This window comes from Astatotilapia calliptera, chromosome 20 (assembly GCF_900246225.1).
Source record: "Astatotilapia calliptera chromosome 20, fAstCal1.2, whole genome shotgun sequence".
NCBI lineage: Eukaryota > Metazoa > Chordata > Actinopteri > Cichliformes > Cichlidae > Astatotilapia > Astatotilapia calliptera.
In genome coordinates, this window is record NC_039321.1 from 17,592,521 (window position 1) to 17,611,595 (window position 19,075).

Below are 19,075 nucleotides of genomic sequence, written 5' to 3' on the forward strand. Positions count from 1 at the left end.
GTGATCACCATCATCACCTACATCAGTGAGCGAGCCTGAGAAGAATGCAGGGGGCCTTATAAAGTGATGTATTACACTCATATGATCGCAGAGGGGAAACTTTTTCAAGCTGTAAGAGAAATGCTGATGAAACATTGAAGCACTTACAGAAACGAGGAAGCAGGACGGATACAGCAGCAAGCTTGAACTGTCTGTGCTCATTTGCTCAATCTGACATTTTGTAATAATAATTTATTTAGATTTTTTTTAAACAAAGGCTCCCTTTAATGCACTTAAGGGGGTAATTACACAATCCTTCACTGATATACAAATACGGATATATAAAGTTCACCAAATTAAAGCACATCATTGCACACCAGTTGTTTTTACTATAGCTCAACAAAAAGGTCAGTTTTTCAGGGCTTATTCTGTTATTGTGCGCAAATAGAAATAATTTACGCTTTCTAAAGAAACTTATATGTTTAAAGATGCTATGTTGAAAATCCCTTGCTCTGTTAAAGGAGCGCTTAGTAGTGGTAGAATAGTTATGTTAAGCTATATAGTTTATGTTTTGCATATTTCCACAACCATATCCTTAATCACATACTGTGTATGCTACTGTTGTATATAGTGTATTATCTTACTTATTTTTTATTTGTTTGTATTTTATTTGTATTTTCCTTCTGCTATCTGTACCTGAGCTGGGGGGTAATAACTTTGTCCTCATCTGTAACTAATGTAAAACTGACACATAAGACTGGGTTTTGTTTTAAGACCGTTTTGGCAGTCAGAAACACAGATGGTCACTCTTTAGCACAAACCTGCCTGACTTATGCTATGGCACTTTTGATAGTTACCTGGCTTAGCTGTATAACTGCCCTTTAAATGCAACCCACATGTCCAATGCCTCTTAATCATCACAAGATGGTCTTCATGAGAAAACCAGAAACCCGACCTAACTCATGAGGGCTTCAAGACCATAGCTAAGCAAAAACAACACCTATAGGTGAAAGACTTACATCCAGCAGATTTAGGAGTGCAATATTGTGCTCGTCTTTATACGAGGCCATCTAACAAAGCATTTGTGTTTTCCTTCCCCCCTCCTCACTCTTTGTCTCTTGTTCCCACACTTTATTTTGACCCCAAAAGGAAAGAAAGAGGTCTCTGTCTATCACGGTTACATTTTCGGTCCAAGCAGCTGAGAGGGCGGCTGAAGATCTCATAGGTCACATGGGTCCCTGTGGTGGAGCTTTTATGACCAAGTGGGATGCAAATCCCTGTTATGGATTTTGAGGTTCTGACTACACAGACTAAAGTTAAGCAGATGGAAAACACAAACAGGAATGCTGCTTGTACAGAGGGTTGCTAGGTACATGCTCAAGGTTAAAGCGCACACACACACACGCGTGTGCACACACACGCTGTGCACACACACGCTGTGCACACACACAGCATTCTCATCCACCCATCTTTAACTTCCACCCAACCCAAACAAGCGCGGAGAGCTTGAAGCTGGATAAAAATAAACATGGGTAAATAAACAACACAGGAAGGCCGGGGTCATGATGTGATTGGGAGAGATCAACAATGGAAAAACCTCTTGTGAGCCAACCGATGTGGGGCATCATTACAGATCTTCATTCCACGTCTATGCTCTGCGGCTGGGCGCCGTCTCTCATTCATCTTGTCGATAAGCAGGCACTTGCACAATTCCCAAAAGCACAGTGTCTCCTCCTCTTTCTATATTTGCAGTCTTCGCATTGTTTACCATATGCACAAAAATGCATTTGCATTCTTCAGATGGGCAATGTCAACCACCGTTTTAGGACCCATCTCCTCCTGCACTACACCACAATTCACAAAATAGACGCCACTGTGGTCGCAGTCTTCCATCTCTTCCTTTGACTTTTGTTTTTTTTAGGTTTTTTTCAGTTATTTCTTTGAGGTCTGGGGAGGTGAACTGACTGGGTACAACAGCCAAAAGAGGCAAGACAGGAAAACCCAATTAAACACAGGCACACATATGACAGACCCTGCCGGAAAGTATTCAACTTGCTATAAAGATGGTTTGTCTCTAAGAACGATTTACTCTTTTATACCAAATGTACAAAAGTCCATTTTTCTTTCCTAATTTAGTTTTAAGTGTTGATATTATTCAGACATGTTAAAATATAATGTGGACAAATGTTTCTTTTTGCACAAACAGTAGTAGAAACATGAAAAACGCATGCAGCCATTATACAACTAACCTTTTGTCAGCCAAGTGAGTTGTCCTATAGCAGCCACCGTAGCTAGGATTATGCACTTTGATTGGGAGGGGTAAGAAAACAGAACTCACCTGATTCAATCTGCAATCTAATGACATCTAACAGTGAAAATTTTATTGTAACTTTCAAATTAACAGGTGTGCAGATACAGGCAGTCGACACCAACAGTGTGCTCAGCCTCATCTGTGCTCAGGGCTGGACTGGGATGGCTCCTTTAACCATGAACAACTGCTAGTAGCTAAAATGTAGTTTTTAAATTGTCACATACTATAGATGTTTTTTTCCGCAAACATGAAATTGCCGATATTTTTTGTGCCAGCCCAGCCCTGCCTGTGCTAATTCATGGACCCATTTCTTTATAAGTGAAAAAATACAAGCACACACACACACACACACACACACACACACACACACACACACACACACACACACACACACACACACACACACACACACACACACACACATTTTGGGATTTTTAAATAATTAGAAACATTGTGTATTAGACAGGCATATTTAAACAGATTTCAGATTTTATAATCAAAACAGATGTGAGCTGATGATGGTGGTAGAAATTAAAAAAATATATATATTTTTCATCTTCCTATTAATTGAAAATGATTGAAATGGTTGAAAAATGGCAAAGTTAAGGCTGTAAACTGTGAAGTCGAGAATTCACAGTCATGGTCTATCTTATGTACAGTTAATAATTATTCTCTATAATAGTCTTGGGTCTTGCCCTCACTATAAGAAGGCTCCTTGAATGATGTATGAAATACCAGATACAAATGAAGTGAAGTGAAATATGCAAAAGTTCTGAGAACAAACCCATCGGCCAATTAGAACAGCTTATGTCCTAGCTAAGACACACACGCACACACATGTACGCATACACACACACAGAGTGGACTGGCTTAGTCCCAACTTGGCTAAGTAAGCTGTCATGCTTATGGTTTTAACTCTCATCAACAATGCTCACTCGCTCCTTCTCTCGCTTAGTCTGTACTGGACACACACACACACACACACACACACACACACACACACACACACACACACACACACACGAACTGAAAACATGCCAACTTATCTCAGCAATTACCAGAGCTGTCTGTGATAAAGTTCGTTGAGTCAGAAGAGACGGTCATGGTCCCAGTAATGTTAAAATGATGCAGTTGGATCCTGTTATCCTGAATGACTCATGCTGACTACACGAGTATTTAGTGAAATACTGGAACTGCAGGGGGGGAACCAGAGGCCCGGGCTAGACGCCACAAGAATGACTTGCTGCTGATGTCACTGAGGCCCCCCAAAAACAACCTACTGAAACAATTAAAAGGTTTCTTACAGTAAACTGCTGCGATGGATATTTCTTATTTAAGCCTCCCTGTTACAGGAGACTGCTTAAAAACATGCTGCAGCTGGCATGCTCTAATAGCAACGAGTGACATATTCCTATAGTGACGGGAAGTCTGTAGAGTAACAGGGATGTCAGGGTCAGCTGCATGTTGGGAAAACAGGGAATCTGGTCGACTTTTTGTTTCTGACATTGCTCTAAAATTCCATCCACTCATCGCTTCTGTTAGCCTGCAACTGCTTGATGTTTTTGAGAGTGTCACGTTAGTTAATGCAAAGTTAAAAAAGGAAAGAAAGTGGCAACACAGTCTTTTGAATCCTTCAGGAAATTTGTCACAGTAGAGGAAGTGCGCAGGAGACACTTCAAAGGGTTCTTTTCCTGAAAGTACTTCTATGTTTTGAATTTCCTTATTAGAAAAAAAGAGCCCCGAGGAGCACAACAGCAACCACAACTGTCTTGATGAAAGGCTCAGAGAAACATCAGGCGGGTTATGTTGCTCTTCTCCCCCATCCCTGCGTCCTCCCCCACTTCCACTCTATCTGTACTTGATTGTACAGCCTCTTCTTGTAAAGAGAACAGCAGGCAATGCAAACGGCACACAGCTTAGCCTCATGTAAAATATATTTTGACATGTTCAGTGGATGAGAGCTGTGACAAGGACGAGAGACAATAAGCAATCCCAATATGTGGGGGGCGGGGCCAGAGAGTGTAATTACTGTGATATGCAGCCCCACTTTACCAGCATAAGCATACACCATCTGCAGGACGACTTACCCCTAAAACAATGAAATTCCATTCTGAAATGTTTTCCTTTACTCACTGAACTGCAGTCGCAGACAGTCAGTGGTGGAATAATACTTAAAACAGGGAAAGTGAATAACGCTTATCTTGTTCTGCTGAGAAATCTTGCTTCATGTGGATGAAGCAGTACAACAATACACGCATGAAACTGTGAAATGTGCAATTTAATTTATATTTAATTTGGAATATTAGGCTGGCAACATGTCCAGAGTGTACCCTGCCTCTTTTCCCATGACAGCAGGGATAAGCTCCAGCACCCCCATAACCATTAACTGGATAAGCTGAAGAAAAAGTATTTATGGATGGATAGATGAATGGATGGTTGGCAACACCAGTTAGGAAAAAATGTTATCAGATTTGACCTCTTATGACCTTATACGAAGGGTTTAAACAAAGTTAAAACTTTTAGATTGCCTTTGGTTTCAGATGTCAATTCAAAGCACTGCTTACAGTAAGAAATCATCAGCAATCTACAGGAGCTCTTTTCAGTCAGCTCTGTTTTGTCTGATACAGCACATCTGGCAGTCAGCCACACATCCATTGATCCTGCCTGACTGATCACTGGTGGGCGTGACTCGGTTTGGTAATCAAGTAGTTAGCCACCAGCCCGTAGTTTGACCAGCGGAAATGCCTCTTCTTGCCTAATTAGACCAGACGGGCCGGTCAAATCGTCACGGGTTGCATTTCACTAATTTTAATCCTTCCTACTCCCACTGTTCCTCTCTCGCCCCCCTCTCTCTTCTCTCCCCGCCATCTCCTTCCCCACCACCCCCTACAAATTCCCTTCGGACTAAATTTTCCACTTGGGATCAAAGATAAGGGAGACTATTCTCTGAGAGAGAACATGGTGAAGTAAAACTGTTTATGGCCTTCTGCTCGTCTCTGTGAGAGTCTGTTCTTTTTAATAGAGACAGAGACGAGGCAGCTGGAGGCTGCTGACCTCATGGGCAAAGAGCAGGGAGCAGAATAACTGAAATTAAAAACATGCAGAGTACAATCACTACCAGTCAATCTTTATGAGATGTAGGTTTATGATTTCTTTTTTTCCCACCGTCACAGAGCTGAATTCTACTCTGACAACATACTGAATGGTGTGGTAAACAGGATGCCTTACAGATGACAGACCTCCAGAAGTGCTTAGGCGTGTGTGTATGCAGGAATATCACACACATACAAACACAGACACACACAAACGGGAGGAGAGGAGAGCTGGGCGATTCAAAGACAATGTAATTGTTAACAAAATCAACGTGAATGGCATGCAAAGTAACTGCTCTAACACAGGTAACTACACCTGTTTACCACAAACCAGGTGACACGCATTAGCTTGTTCATTTTTATTCAGTTTGCTGTGTCACTGTCTTTACTTCAAATATCTGAATTCACATTAGGAAAGACCAATGCCAATCCTTCATCCCTCCTCAAGTCTCTGCGTTATACATAAGGTTAGATAACAGCTAATATGTACAGAGAAGCCAGTCCTCCACACCCTCCCTTATCCGACCTCTCCCTTCCTGGGCAGCAGCGATGGATATCACAGTTTAACTCCCAGTCAACAACCACACATCAAACAGTTATAGTAAGGCTGTTTAAGAACATCCCGATCTTTGTTTTTTTGTAATAAATCTTAAAAATATAAAATATCTGTGGAATAATCAACTTTTTTCCTAATAAATTGGAAAACACTGGAACATTTCTCACCATTTAAAATATGTACTGCTAAATGAGGAGCATAAGTAGCCAAACTGCTGATTTGTACAAATTGACACAAACATTGTAATTATTTTATTCTCCCAAGTCTTTATTTACATTTTTCCCAAAATAATTGTCGCTCGTGTCCAGAGCAAAGGGTTAGGGTTTAAGTTCAGGGCTAGAACTGTGGTTAACAAAATCACATGACAAGATAAACAAGAACACTGACACAGCCTTTTATGGCTATACAAACACATAGCGCTCTAGCTAGCACCTAGCCTAGCTTAAAAACAGATTAAATCTCTGATTATGTCTAAAGGTGAAGTTAACTGTATCTCTTAATTAACCAGTGAACACATTGTACTGTATTTTGTTTGTCTAAAGTCATTAAAAAGTAAAGTTATATTTCAAGTTGTGGTTTTACATCTAAACACAATCATGCTAGCTGTGCTGCTATAATGCTATGTTGCATTACTTTTAAGTTAAAATAAGAAACCAGCTGCATTACTGAAAACTCATCTAATCCTTGAAGTTTCTCTTTCACAACAACGCATACAGACAGACAGTTCCTACAATGGAAGAAAACAAATACTATTTTCAGTCAGCCACAACATCAAAACCATCTTCCTATATTCTGTAGGTTCTCAGCTCTGACTGTGAAAGCATAGACACAGATAAGGCCTGTTCCTTCACCTCTGACAGTTTGGAGGGGTAGTTCCACTGGTATAGGAGACTACTGTAGTCAGTGATGTGGTGCAGCAATATTTTAGGTGGATAGTATGTAACAAAGGTTGTTTCCCAGCAGAGCATTCCATTGTAAAGACATTTTTATTGTTCTTTGTTTCACCTGTCGGTGGTTTTAATGTTGTGGCTTACTGGTCTATGTCCACTCTAGAGTCATAACCAACCTATAACTCTGTGCGACCAACACCACAAGCTGTCCTTAAAAAGCTGATTTTACTTTTTTATTGCGTGTGCTGTTTCAAAGCCATCCTTTCATCTCTGAACTCATCCCCAAGGCTCTCCGCAGATAAAAGACAAGAGGACAGAGGGATGCTAGAGGAATGATGCTCGTCTTTGCCACATGCCTTCACCCCTTAGCTTTATCTCAGTCAGCTGCTGCCTGCCAAGGTTCCCTGCCTCAGCCTTCTGCGCCTTTCACATTCTCCCCCTCAGCATCACTCTGTCCATTCATTATGCCATACTTCCATCAATGACTCTTTCACAGAGCCAGCAGTGTGGTGTTCGAAGGAAGGCTCGCAGCTTACATTGAGGAATGCAAATGAACAGGCTTCTTTTTAGAACGGCTCCTGAGATGTCTGCTTTTATAGAGATACTGTCATGTACCTATACCTTTATTTGAGGTAAAAGTTAATCATAAAGTAACATTACCTTTCACTGTTATGCTTTATAAACTTGTGATATTTATTTAGCACGTCGTTAAAAAAACAACAACAAAAAAAGAAGTCTATTTCATGTTATTATCACTCCCATGATCCTCTTCAGCTCAGAATGTGACAGCATTATGTTTGGACAACCCCAAAGAGTTTCCTTAATGTCATTTATCATTTCAGTGCCTGGGAACTGGCTTAATGAGTACATGCAAATGCATTTAATTTAGTGACCTTAATAGGAGTCAAGTTTACAGCAATTAATATCTGTATCCATCTAAGTTAGACCTCTCCCCAATCCTTGCTCTGGCCATTCAGAATATGTAATTTTTGTTCTTATGAAATTGTTCTTCTAAAAAAACAAAGACAATAATCATTCAAATGACACGTCAAAAACTATTCACATTTAAAAAAGACTAAAAGTCATTTTTATCTTTCTCCAAAACACAGTGTTGGGTAGACTTGGGGTTAAGAAGGGATGCTAATAGTAATTATTCTCACAAAAAATTCATGTGTTGTTTGTTTAGCCATAAGTCCAAAGCCCCAAAACTCCTCAGAAAACTGAACAAATATTTGGGATTTTTCTTTGAAAAGCTGCTGAAGTAGCCTTCACCTCAGTGTTAACCCCGTCTTTGCAATCAGGGGACAGGAATCTTGTTTTTCCACAAAACATCAGGGTTAGGATGAGGACAGTTGCCAAAGTATTTGCTGTCAATCAAGCCCTAAAAACTGGGCTCTCTGACACAACCAGCTGCCACTAATTCTACAATTGGATGCCATGAAATGTGAATAACACACATCATGGAAAACTGGCATTTATCCTTGTTGTGTGCAGTTTTTTGTGAAACATTAAGTAACATAAAAATTTCCTCTGTATTGTAATTTTTGTGTTTAGCGATACAGAATTTATTTTTCTCCATCTAAGTCAAGCCTGAAACTATTTCCTTTGGCGGTCGATCCTTACCTTTGCCTCGCACTTCCTGTGGGTGGCTGTTTTGCATACTGAGAAAAACACGTCAAGTGGGAGGGGGAAAAGAAAACAAAGGTTAGGATTAGTGACCTTACAGTTGTGTCCAATTTCTTTCTTTGGTTTTATTTTTAATAACAACAAAATTAGTGGGAGAAAGTCAACACAGGAGCACTCTCACCTCTGCAGAAGGAGCCCACGTTATCGACGCTCTGCCGACACACACTGCACTGCCGCTTCTTCTTGAAAGTCTTCTCCTTGAAGACGTGGGGCTCTCCTTTGCCTGCCTGCTCACAAACACACACAGAACAAAGGTTTACACTGTATTACATGCCTAATACTGGACTAGACATGCTACTGTTAGAAACACTTAAGAGTCCTTGTTTAACCTTCATCCAAGAGTTTCGACTTGGCAGACGTTCAATGTTTTCAGTCAGTCATCCTTACACCAACTATAGCAGGGGTGTCGAACTCCAGGCCACGAGGGCCGGGGTCCTGCAGGTTCTAGACATCCCCCTGGGTCAACACACCTGATTCAAATGATTAGGTCGTTACCAGGCCTCTGGAGAACTTCAAGACATGTTGAGGAGCTGTGTTGGATCAAGGACACATCTAAAACCTACAGGACACCGACCCTCGAGGCCTGGAGTTCGACACTCTTGAATTATAGTCATTTCACTGCAGCGTCCAGTGTAAATTAATTAATTAGAGACAAATAAAAGATCAAATAAAAGTTGGGTGAGTAAGTTGGTTATAACAGTAGCAGAAGCTTAAAGTTTTAACATGCAGACTTGTGTATGAATGAAGGTGCTGCTTTTACTCCCTTTGCCTCTCAAACTTCTGTTCTGGTTGTGTAACTGTCTTCCAGTAATAATCCATGAGATTCCCGCCCATAACCAACTCTAATCCTTAGTGTGTGTGTGAAGATTTGTGAAAAGAGAGGGGAAAAAGCAAACGTATCGAACTAGACAGCTAATTAAAGTGAAAGTACAAGAAAATCCCATCTTTTCTTTCTTACATTTCCAAGTGTACATGTATGTGTGTTTGATTTCATGCGTGTGTGCCAGTGTGGGTACATTAATGTGTGTCGTGTTGTCATTTCCACCCACGGAGTCTTTGTTTCTCAACATGGGATCAAATCTGCATATGACTCTGTGGAGGTTTGCAATACGAATCCATGGGCCAAGTGTGAGGATTGCTGCATAATGGGTCTTATCTGACATCAAATACGAGTCCCTCCCCCCCCACACATACACCGAACACGCACCAGTGCTGTCGTCACCCAGAGTAAACAGCTATATTTAAGAAAGCAATCGTGCTGCTAACGTGTCCATAACGTGTCCATAGCCTTGGATAATTAAAGTGATACGGAGACAAAAAGGGTTTTGTTGCCTCTGCTTGTGCTTTTACTCCTTGGCAACAAAGAAAGGGAGCTGTTTGCACACTTCTTCCATTATCCTGCTTCCCTGGCTCTGTTCTAGGGACCGGACAGTGTTTGGACAGCTGCCTCGCCTGGCATCACCCTCGTGCCTGCTGTGTGCAGCGGCTGCTGGCCTGCTGCTGTACAAGTGTACTGCGACCGCAGCACCTTGGATGGTGGAGGAGGATAGGGTGGGTGGCTCAGGGGCTGGTGTATGTTATATAATAACACATGGCTGGAAAAGCTCATCTTGCCAGTACTTGTGGGTGACGTATCATTTTAAATGCTGGGACTTTTTATTTTATTTGACTCATATGGTCTATTCTTGTTGGTGCTTTTATCACATTAGCAGACCAAAATCCACTCAGATTTCATTACAGTTTAGCATCATCTTATCTAGTCCTGTTTTGACGTATCTTCTGACTCAATACAATGTTGAATACAACAAACACTCCTTTGCCTTTCCTCGTGACCAGTCTTGCTGCCTTTATGTAATGCACGTTCTATTTCTATTGCTTCGCAGTGACATTCAAGCCCACTGACAAAGCAAGTTAGTTAAACTCCTCCTGGACTTTAGCATGCATCTATAAAAGTATGCAATAGACCTTTAAAATATACATTATTGTACACAAGGGGGCCTACACTGAAATTTAAAAAAGCAACTAGTTACTGTCAGCTGAACCACAGCAGTGATGTGGGCTGAGAAATAAACACACTGAGGAAAGGCTGGCAGCATTCTTCCTGTTCCAGACACAATCAAGACCACTATATAGTCCCACCACAGGCAATCATGGTCAGACAGTGATACGGGGCTCTGCTACTGAATTCTTTGTTAAGGTGTTTAAAAAGCCTCTCTCAGGCGAGAGGACCTGAGGGTAAAAGCATGAAAACCAAGAAAGTGTAACAAAGGCAACACAATATGGTGATTCTATATGCAGAATAACCTCTGTGTAACAAGAACAAGGGCAATGAATGGATACCAAATGTTTGAAGTGTGCCATTTGCTTGGTTTTAAGATTGATTAACTGATTAACTCACAGAGGTTCCAATGTCCTTCTTCAAACTTGGAAGCAGTTGTTGACCAAGCAATCTCATCCCAAGGATCATTTAGTAGAACAAACTCATGCTTTAAGCCAACACGGATGAAAAGTCTTTCAAGCACTATGTAAAACATGACCATCTGCAAACTCATTACCCATGTGATCACAAGCTTCAGTCATGGTACCAAGTTGACTTGAAGTGAGGTGGTTTTGCACGCTGTAATTATTATGACTCGTCTGTTTGCTGTTAAAAGCAGCAAATAACTGCTGTTTCATTAGAGCCCACAATAGATGGCACCATATGCCTCCAACAGAAGAGACAAAGATAATAAATAGTGATCGAAAAGTTAAATATGTGTAATATCTTACTGTAAAAATGATGTTCTTTTACAGTTGCACACAGCAGCTGCTACTTTTGTTTATTAGCCAACTTTCCTTAAATCAACACTACAAGGATGCAGAGGTGGGCGATTCAATTCAAATATCAATCTAATCAATATCAAAGCCAGTTGTTACGTTTTGGTGTTGTCGGTGTGTTGCTTTTGCGTGACTGTCATGTGTTTCCCTCCTGTGGTCCATTCCCTGATTGCCCCTTCTATGTATTTAAGCCTTGTGTTTCAGTGTGTCATGGTCGCGATCTCCCCCGTGTTGTAAATAGTTTGGTGTTTTTGTTGTAAATAAATAGTCTGTTGTAAATACTTTCGTCATGGGATATTTTCGTTTTGGGATTTTGGTGGAGGGCCTTCGTGGTTTTATTTTTCTTTATCTTTGTTTTTCTACGTTGCACCCCGGTTGCCTAGGCCGGGGTGTAACATATGGGGGCTCGTCCGGGATCGCTGGAGGGTCCGAAGGAGGTACAGCTTCGGCCTTCTGCCTTCGTTGGAGGGTCCGTGGGACCACTCCAGCCTCCATCAGTTTCATCTGCCTCTGCTGGAGGGTCCGTGGGACCGCTTCAGTCTTCATTTGCCTTTGCTGGGGGGTCCGAGGGACCGCCTCAGCCTTCGTCGTCTGCTGGAGGGTCCGTGGGACCGCTCCAGCCTTCATCCGCCTTCGCTGGAGGATCCGAGGGACCGCTCCAGCCTTCTGCAGCTGGTGGGCTGCGTGTCCGTGTGTGCAGCTGGTGGGCTGCGTGTCGGTGTGTGCAGCTAGTGAGCTGCTCATCCGCCTTCGCTGGAGGGTCCGTGGGACCGCGCCAGCCTTCATCCGCCTTCGCTGGAGGGTCCGAGGGACCGCTCCAGCCTTCGTCGTCTGCTGTAGGGTCAGTGGGACCGCTCCAGCCTTCATCAGCTTCGTCTGCCTTCGCTGAGGGGAGGGTCCGTGGGACCGCCCCAGCCTTTGTCGTCGCTGGAGGGTCCGTGGGACCGCTCCAGCCTTCATCCGCCTTCGCTGGAGGGTCCGTGGGACTGCTCCAGCCTTCGTCGTCTGCTGGAGGGTCAGTGGGACCGCTCCAGCCTTCATCGGCTTCGTCTGTCTGGATCAAACTTTTCACTTGGTGTTAAATGTTTGATTTTTGGGTGGGGGGAACTGTTACGTTTTGGTGTTGTCGGTGTGTTGCTTTTGCGTGACTGTCATGTGTTTCCCTCCTGTGGTCCATTCCCTGATTGCCCCTTCTATGTATTTAAGCCTTGTGTTTCAGTGTGTCATGGTCGCGATCTCCCCCGTGTTGTAAATAGTTTGGTGTTTTTGTTGTAAATAAATAGTCTGTTGTAAATACTTTCGTCATGGGATATTTTCGTTTTGGGATTTTGGTGGAGGGCCTTCGTGGTTTTATTTTTCTTTATCTTTGTTTTTCTACGTTGCACCCCGGTTGCCTAGGCCGGGGTGTAACACAGTAATGATATCATACTTTCTATCCAGTCCAGGATGTAACCCACTGAATTGTGTGAAATTAATTATGTTTTAGAAATGAAACATTATGCATCAGACATACTCTAAAAATCAGCTGTCACACGTCTGTTTTATCGATGTCCTATAGCAGCGGTCCCCAAACTTTTTTTGCACCACGGACCGGTTTATGTCCAACAATGTTTTCACGGACCGGCCTTTAAGGTGTTTTTTCTAATAAATTCAACAAAATAAAACCAGTACCGGTACCCAAAAATAGAAGATTTATTCATAACACAAGGGAAAAGACCCAGGAAAACCGAGTTAACAATAAAATAGATTAAAAAAAAGAAAAGAAAGATAAAACATAACAACAAAAACCCTGAAAACCATGAATTTCACACCTGAGCCGGGTACCAAACGACTCACACACCGGTATCGGTACGTACGTGGCCCGGAGGTTGGGGACCGCTGTCCTACAGAACATTCAAACAACAGAATATCACCCAAAGTGCTTTAGAGACAGGCATGTTTACATTCCAGGTCTCCATAAAACCCCAAATAACTAAAAGCTGAAAGGTCTGTTTTTTTTTCAATAACTAATTATCATGGAAACAGATTTAGTGGTCATTAAAATGTGTTCAGAATTTCCAATAGTGATTCATCTCATAAATCGTGACACACTGCTCCCTTTCCTACATAAGCTGGTTAAAAGTATGACACAAATGACACAAAGCAGCATACAGGTACGCCGATGCTAGCTGGCTAACATGCTAACTTGAGTTGATGCTTCTGGAACACAAGGCTAATATTGCTCCATAACACTCAGTAACCTGTTGATAATTTTTGGTATTTTAAAGAATGTTTTAATCTCAAATTAATAATCCCACATAATGAAATTTGGTAAAGGTACAGTCAGTCATTTTTTGAGGCTTATTTAATAGAAAAGAAAAATGTTATATTTGCTTTCTTAAATAAACATTGAATATATAGAGTATATAGGAAAATACTAGCTAATGTAGCTGTTAAGCTAAATGTTTTATACTGTGTTAGCAAGCTCAGTTTAGCCCCTTTATCTTTCCTTACCCAAAAAATGAGTTTAAAATCACTTAAGAAGATGGTTTGTATGTTAAACAATATGTTGAGGCAGTTTCAGGATATGACTGATACTGCTTTACCTGACTCCTCAGAGATACAGTGTATCTTGCTAATAACATTAGTGTTCTGCTCTATGTAGCGCCTTAATTATTGTGACAACTGTGTTTAGCTACTATTTAACAAAAAAAAAACAAAAAAAAACTTGTCTAACCGAGCTTAGTACGTCTATTTTGACAGTCACAATCTAAAACAATATTACAGATTAAATTTGCTTTTACCTACATAATATCAGCATTTTCCTAAGCTCTGAAGTTTTTCTTTATTTTCGATGGCTCTTCCAAGTTGGGAACTTATATCTCCCATTATTCAACAACAAATGACTGCATCGTAGGAAAGAGCTAAGCATTAGCCAAAAGCATTAATGTCCATCTGTTGTTAGCATCTCTTTTTCATGTATTTGTAAGACATGCCGCTGCACTGATGGAAAGCTGTGTGCAAACTGAGTTCAAAACTCAAATCTCCTGAAACATTCCCGTCAGCTCAACTTGGGAGTCCAGCAGAGGAAACCACAGTGAAGGAGGTTTACAACTTTGTGTAGGATTACAACAGAAAACAGCTGGTAGAGTCTGAGTGCATGAGCACTAAAAACAACCTGCGATGCAGAGCCTGGTCCCCAGGATAGCAATTACTGTCACTGCTGCACTGGATAAAAAACATCTTCCTCTGGTAAAGCATGTGTTATCCACCATTTAGTACTCAGAGCCCCTAAAGAAACAACTTGTTAGAGAAAAGAACCACAAAACTCTCTGAACGTAATAATAATAATAATAATAATAATAATAATAATAATAATAATAATAATAATAATACCACCAAATCGATTGACTCCGTCTCACTATAGATGCTCATTTTAATCATCACAGTTACTGATGGACAAACCCTTATAAGAATAGGCTACATGTGGCCATTCAAGCTCCAGTCCTAACCAGCTGAGGCCTGTCTACATTTCCAAAGCACTAACAGAAGTTGCAAACATCTACCTGAGACCTCAAGAGGAAAAACTTTGCTCACACATACACACTCACGTGCAGACGTGTATCCCTGCAGACAGCTGGAGAAAACAGACACACGTCCGCTCTCCTCTTCCCGTCCCCGTGTGCTGCAGGAAAGACCCCACCTCCCCCTCTGCAACATCTGCTACGCACAAGTGGGTCCTTTTTCTAATATTTTTAGCCTTTTGGCAGAATAAGGAACGGGGAGTTTAATGTTGTCAAAGAGATGCTTTCTAACCAGAGCTCCCTCCCCTTTCTCACTGCACCTCCTGTCCACCACCACAGAACAGTAGCTGGATTGAACGAGGGAGGGGTTGAACACACAAACAAGACATGAACACAGGCCTACAAATGTAAAAACAAATGCGCACATAGAGCAAGCCATTTGCAGCCACACACACACACCCACACATCTCTGGAAACTCTCTTGCCCCTACCCTTTCGTTTCTTACTAAAAATAGTCTTGATATTTGGACAATGATGGGCATTGTGTGGGAGTGGTTCATTCCTGACAGCAGGACTGGTGACTGTGACCTTGGCATCAGATGCAGATGGCCTCAGTAAGAGGACAGATTGAACATGCCCCAGAGGGGGAAAAGTCTTCCTAGTGCTTTTAGATGAAATGGGATTTTTGTCTTTACATCTTTAAATCATTATTAAAGCCTTTTTGCTGCACATGACATCTGCACTAGAAAAAGGAGCAGGTGTTTCAGAGTATAATCTGGAAAGTACCCGCAGATACGCCTGGGTTTTCAGTATTACTTGTACATCAGTGATTTTAATCTGATAGACTTAGATTGGTTCCTGGACTGTATTCACCAACCCCAACAACACATTCATTGATTTAAACTGCTTTTCTAATGAGCTACAAAAATGAATGTTCATCATTAATTTTGCCATACTTGCAAATCAATTAATAACTGGGACTATATAAAAAAACTGTAAAAGAAAGCCAACTATAGCATCACCAGATAATTTGGTGTTGTTATAGTGACTTAGAGCAGGGGAGTTAACAGGTTTAGAAAATCTACGACCTAGAGAAACAAAAAACAAAAAGTAGAGGCAACCATTTTTAATATTTAGTGTTGTTTTTGAAGGAGGAGTGTAAGTTTAAAATTTAATTTGGTGATTTACAGTCGACTCAAATGGAAGGGTCTATAAACAAGGAATTCAGGCTTGATGCTCAATACTAATAAAAACAGTTCTCAGCATCTAGAGTCTATCTGGAAACTCAAATAAGTTAATTTTTCAACTTAGAATTATACACACAATACCCCATAATGACAAAGTGAATATTCTTACTTGAAAATCACAGCCTTTGCCATGACACTCATAGTTGAACTTAGGTACATCCTATTTTTACTGATCATCTTTCACATATTTTCTACAACTTGGTTGGAGTCAATCTGTCAAATTTGGTTAATTGGACATGATTTTGAAAGGCAGAGTGGCCTTCATCATGCATAAATGGAAGAAGTTTGGTCTCTTCCGAGAACTGGCCATGCTGCCAATTTTTGAGTGATCGAGATAGAACGCAAGGTGACCAAGAACCAGATGCTTCCTCCACAGGACAACCATTTCTGCTGCACTCCACCAATCGGGCCTGTATGGTAGAGAGGCCAGACAGACACCACTCCTCAGTAAAAGGCACACGACAGCCTACCGGGAGTTTGCCCAAAGCCACCTGAAGGACTCTCAGACCATGAGAACCAAAATTCTCTGGTCTGATGAATCAAAGGTTGAACTCTTTGGCCTCAATGCCAAGCATTATGTCTGCAGGAAACCAGGGACTATTCATCATCTGACCAATACCGTCCCTACAGTGAAGCGTGGTGGTCGCAGCATCATGCTGTGAGGATGGTTTTCAGCAGCAGGACCTGGGAGACTAGTCAAAGTTGAGGGAAAGATGAATGCAGCAATGCACAAAGACATCATTGATAGCAACCTGCTCCAGAGTGCTCCGTTCCTTGGTCTGGGGCAAAGGTTCATCTTCCAATAGGACGACTACCCTAAGGACGCAGTCAAGAAACAAAGGAAATGCTTTGGGACCGCTCTGTGAATGTCCCAGAGCCCAGACTTGAATATGACTGAACATCTCTGGAGAGATCTGAAAATGACTGCTCATCCAGCCTGGTGGATCTTCAGAGATTCTGCAAGGAAGAATTGTAGAAACTGCCCCAAAATATTGGGATCAAGCTTGTAGCATCTTACTCAAAAATAATGAGCCTGTAATAGCTGCCAAAGGTGCTTCAACAAAGTACTGAGCAAACACTATGATTACTTATGTGCATGTTGTTTTTGTTTTCATTTTTAATACATTTTCAAGAATTTCAAGCAAATGCATATATATTTTTTTTTTGGGGGGGGGGGGGGGGGTGGGGGGGGGGTTTGAGGTGAAAAACAAATATAATCCATTTTGTAATAAGACTATAACAAGACAAAATGTGAAACAAGTAAAGTTTTCTGGATGGACTGTACCTCTCTTTATGGTCTATCAGATTATGAGTTTACCTTACAAAACACAATAACCCAAATTTGTTCAATTGTGGGCATCTAGTATTTACATTATGTTCATTTTATGCACCAGATCACACGGCTTAATGGTCGGTTTGTGACTAACTGTAAACCTAAATCCAACCCTCTACTGAGAACATCTCATGGGTATCTGAGTTCCTGCTTCTTATTTGTTGGCATCAAAGCCTGCATGTGTTATAAGCGCGTGTGTGCATGCATGTGTCCGAAGGGTGGGACAGGCAGTGGAGGGAACAGAGTGACTCCCTGTTCCAGAGGTGATGTCAACATGCTGCCATGATACACTTCCGTTCTCTTGTGGAACTCCTGCTGCAAGCGTACACACAAACACAGAAAGGTCTTATTGCAGCAAAACCACCAACACCCTTTGTTGCATTTGCTAAATAAAAATGTTACCCTTGTACTGCGATGTGGCCTCAGCCAGTGCACGACATTAAGGGATGTAAAGTATGCTGCCGTAGTTCCAGATCTGACACTTGTTTAAGAATCCCTGTTGCAACATCTGCTAGAGTATAAAGGAGTCACTTAGATTCATCCTGTGTTTACGGTGAAGAATTTTCCAGGTGTGAGTGACTAGCTGTTACTGCGGCTTTATATCCAGGGGAACGTGAACCAGCTTCTGTTTCAACCTCTTGACTTGGCAGTGGCCAGGAGGTGCCGCAAGCACACAGAATGTGTCGTTCCTGGGCCTTCAAGCTTCTCAGTTACACCCAGTAATTATAAATATAGTATAGCTGCTGTACACTGAAAACAACCACAGCACTGTACTGCTGGTCACTGAACATCTCCACTAGAGCAGCCGGCTTACATGCTTACACCGAGACAGTTATTTGAACAAGCTACTCAAGTTTTTCCAGAATGCTGGAACGTTTTTTTTTAAATCACCAGCTTCCTCTCTGATCTGATCGAAATGCAGCCCGACTTCCACTTATCTGCACCGAATATAGTTCACACAGGAGAAAAGTGACCAAAGGAAAGGTCGCACAATGTTATCTTGTTATTAATGCGTGGCTGTTTCCCTCATGTTGCAAAGGAAGATAGGAACTCTGACAAGCAGGAATCACGATGTGGAGCCAAAGCTAATTGTATGAACAATCATCAATCACCTGTGTGCACACTATACCTTGCTTTTGAGTTTGCACGATGAAGCCTGTGTGACAGATTTTTGTTCACAGCATCCCTGCAAACACACATGCATAGGCTCCGCATTGGCTCATTGCCACGAGACTGAAAGCGGCAAATTATATTCGCCTGAGTGATTTAAGCCTACTCCAGTGTGAATACAAGAAATGAGTTTTTATTAAAATAAAGACGGTATATTCCACTGGATAGAAATCATTGTAAAACAGTCATTTTGTGAGTCATGAATGAAGAAAAGCAAGCAAAAGGAAAGTCAGACTGAAGGTCCCAGTTGCATTTCCAGCTGTTGTTCTTGGCCAATTTATGTTGACACAGCTGGGAATACACTGGGAATTCATTTTTAATAAAATCTATGTGCTTTCCTCAAATTCTTTTAACTAGTTCACGTTTAGAAAGTAAACCTTCAAATACTTTAAATACTGATTTCATTTAACTTCAAAACTCAACGGCGCACATGGTTGAACAGGACAGTATAACTCTGCAGCTGTAAAACGACAATCAAAATTGCATGTCCA

General features: G+C 41.5%; 1 protein-coding gene across 5 annotated transcripts in view; it reads right to left on the reverse strand.

The window, feature by feature from the left end:
• The window catches only part of tns2a (tensin 2a), a 60,791-nt gene that overhangs the window by 31,676 nt on the left and 10,040 nt on the right, over positions 1-19,075 (reverse strand). For 4 of the 5 annotated variants that reach the window (XM_026154688.1, XM_026154687.1, XM_026154686.1 and 1 more), the window contains exons 2-3: positions 8,636-8,741; positions 8,452-8,489 (exon numbers count right to left, since the gene is read on the reverse strand). In XM_026154688.1, coding sequence (XP_026010473.1) covers positions 8,452-8,489; positions 8,636-8,741 — 144 coding nt within the window. Of the gene's footprint in view, positions 1-8,451; positions 8,490-8,635; positions 8,742-14,921; positions 15,042-19,075 lie in introns of those variants that run through there. The other variant, XM_026154690.1, reaches the window with a different exon arrangement.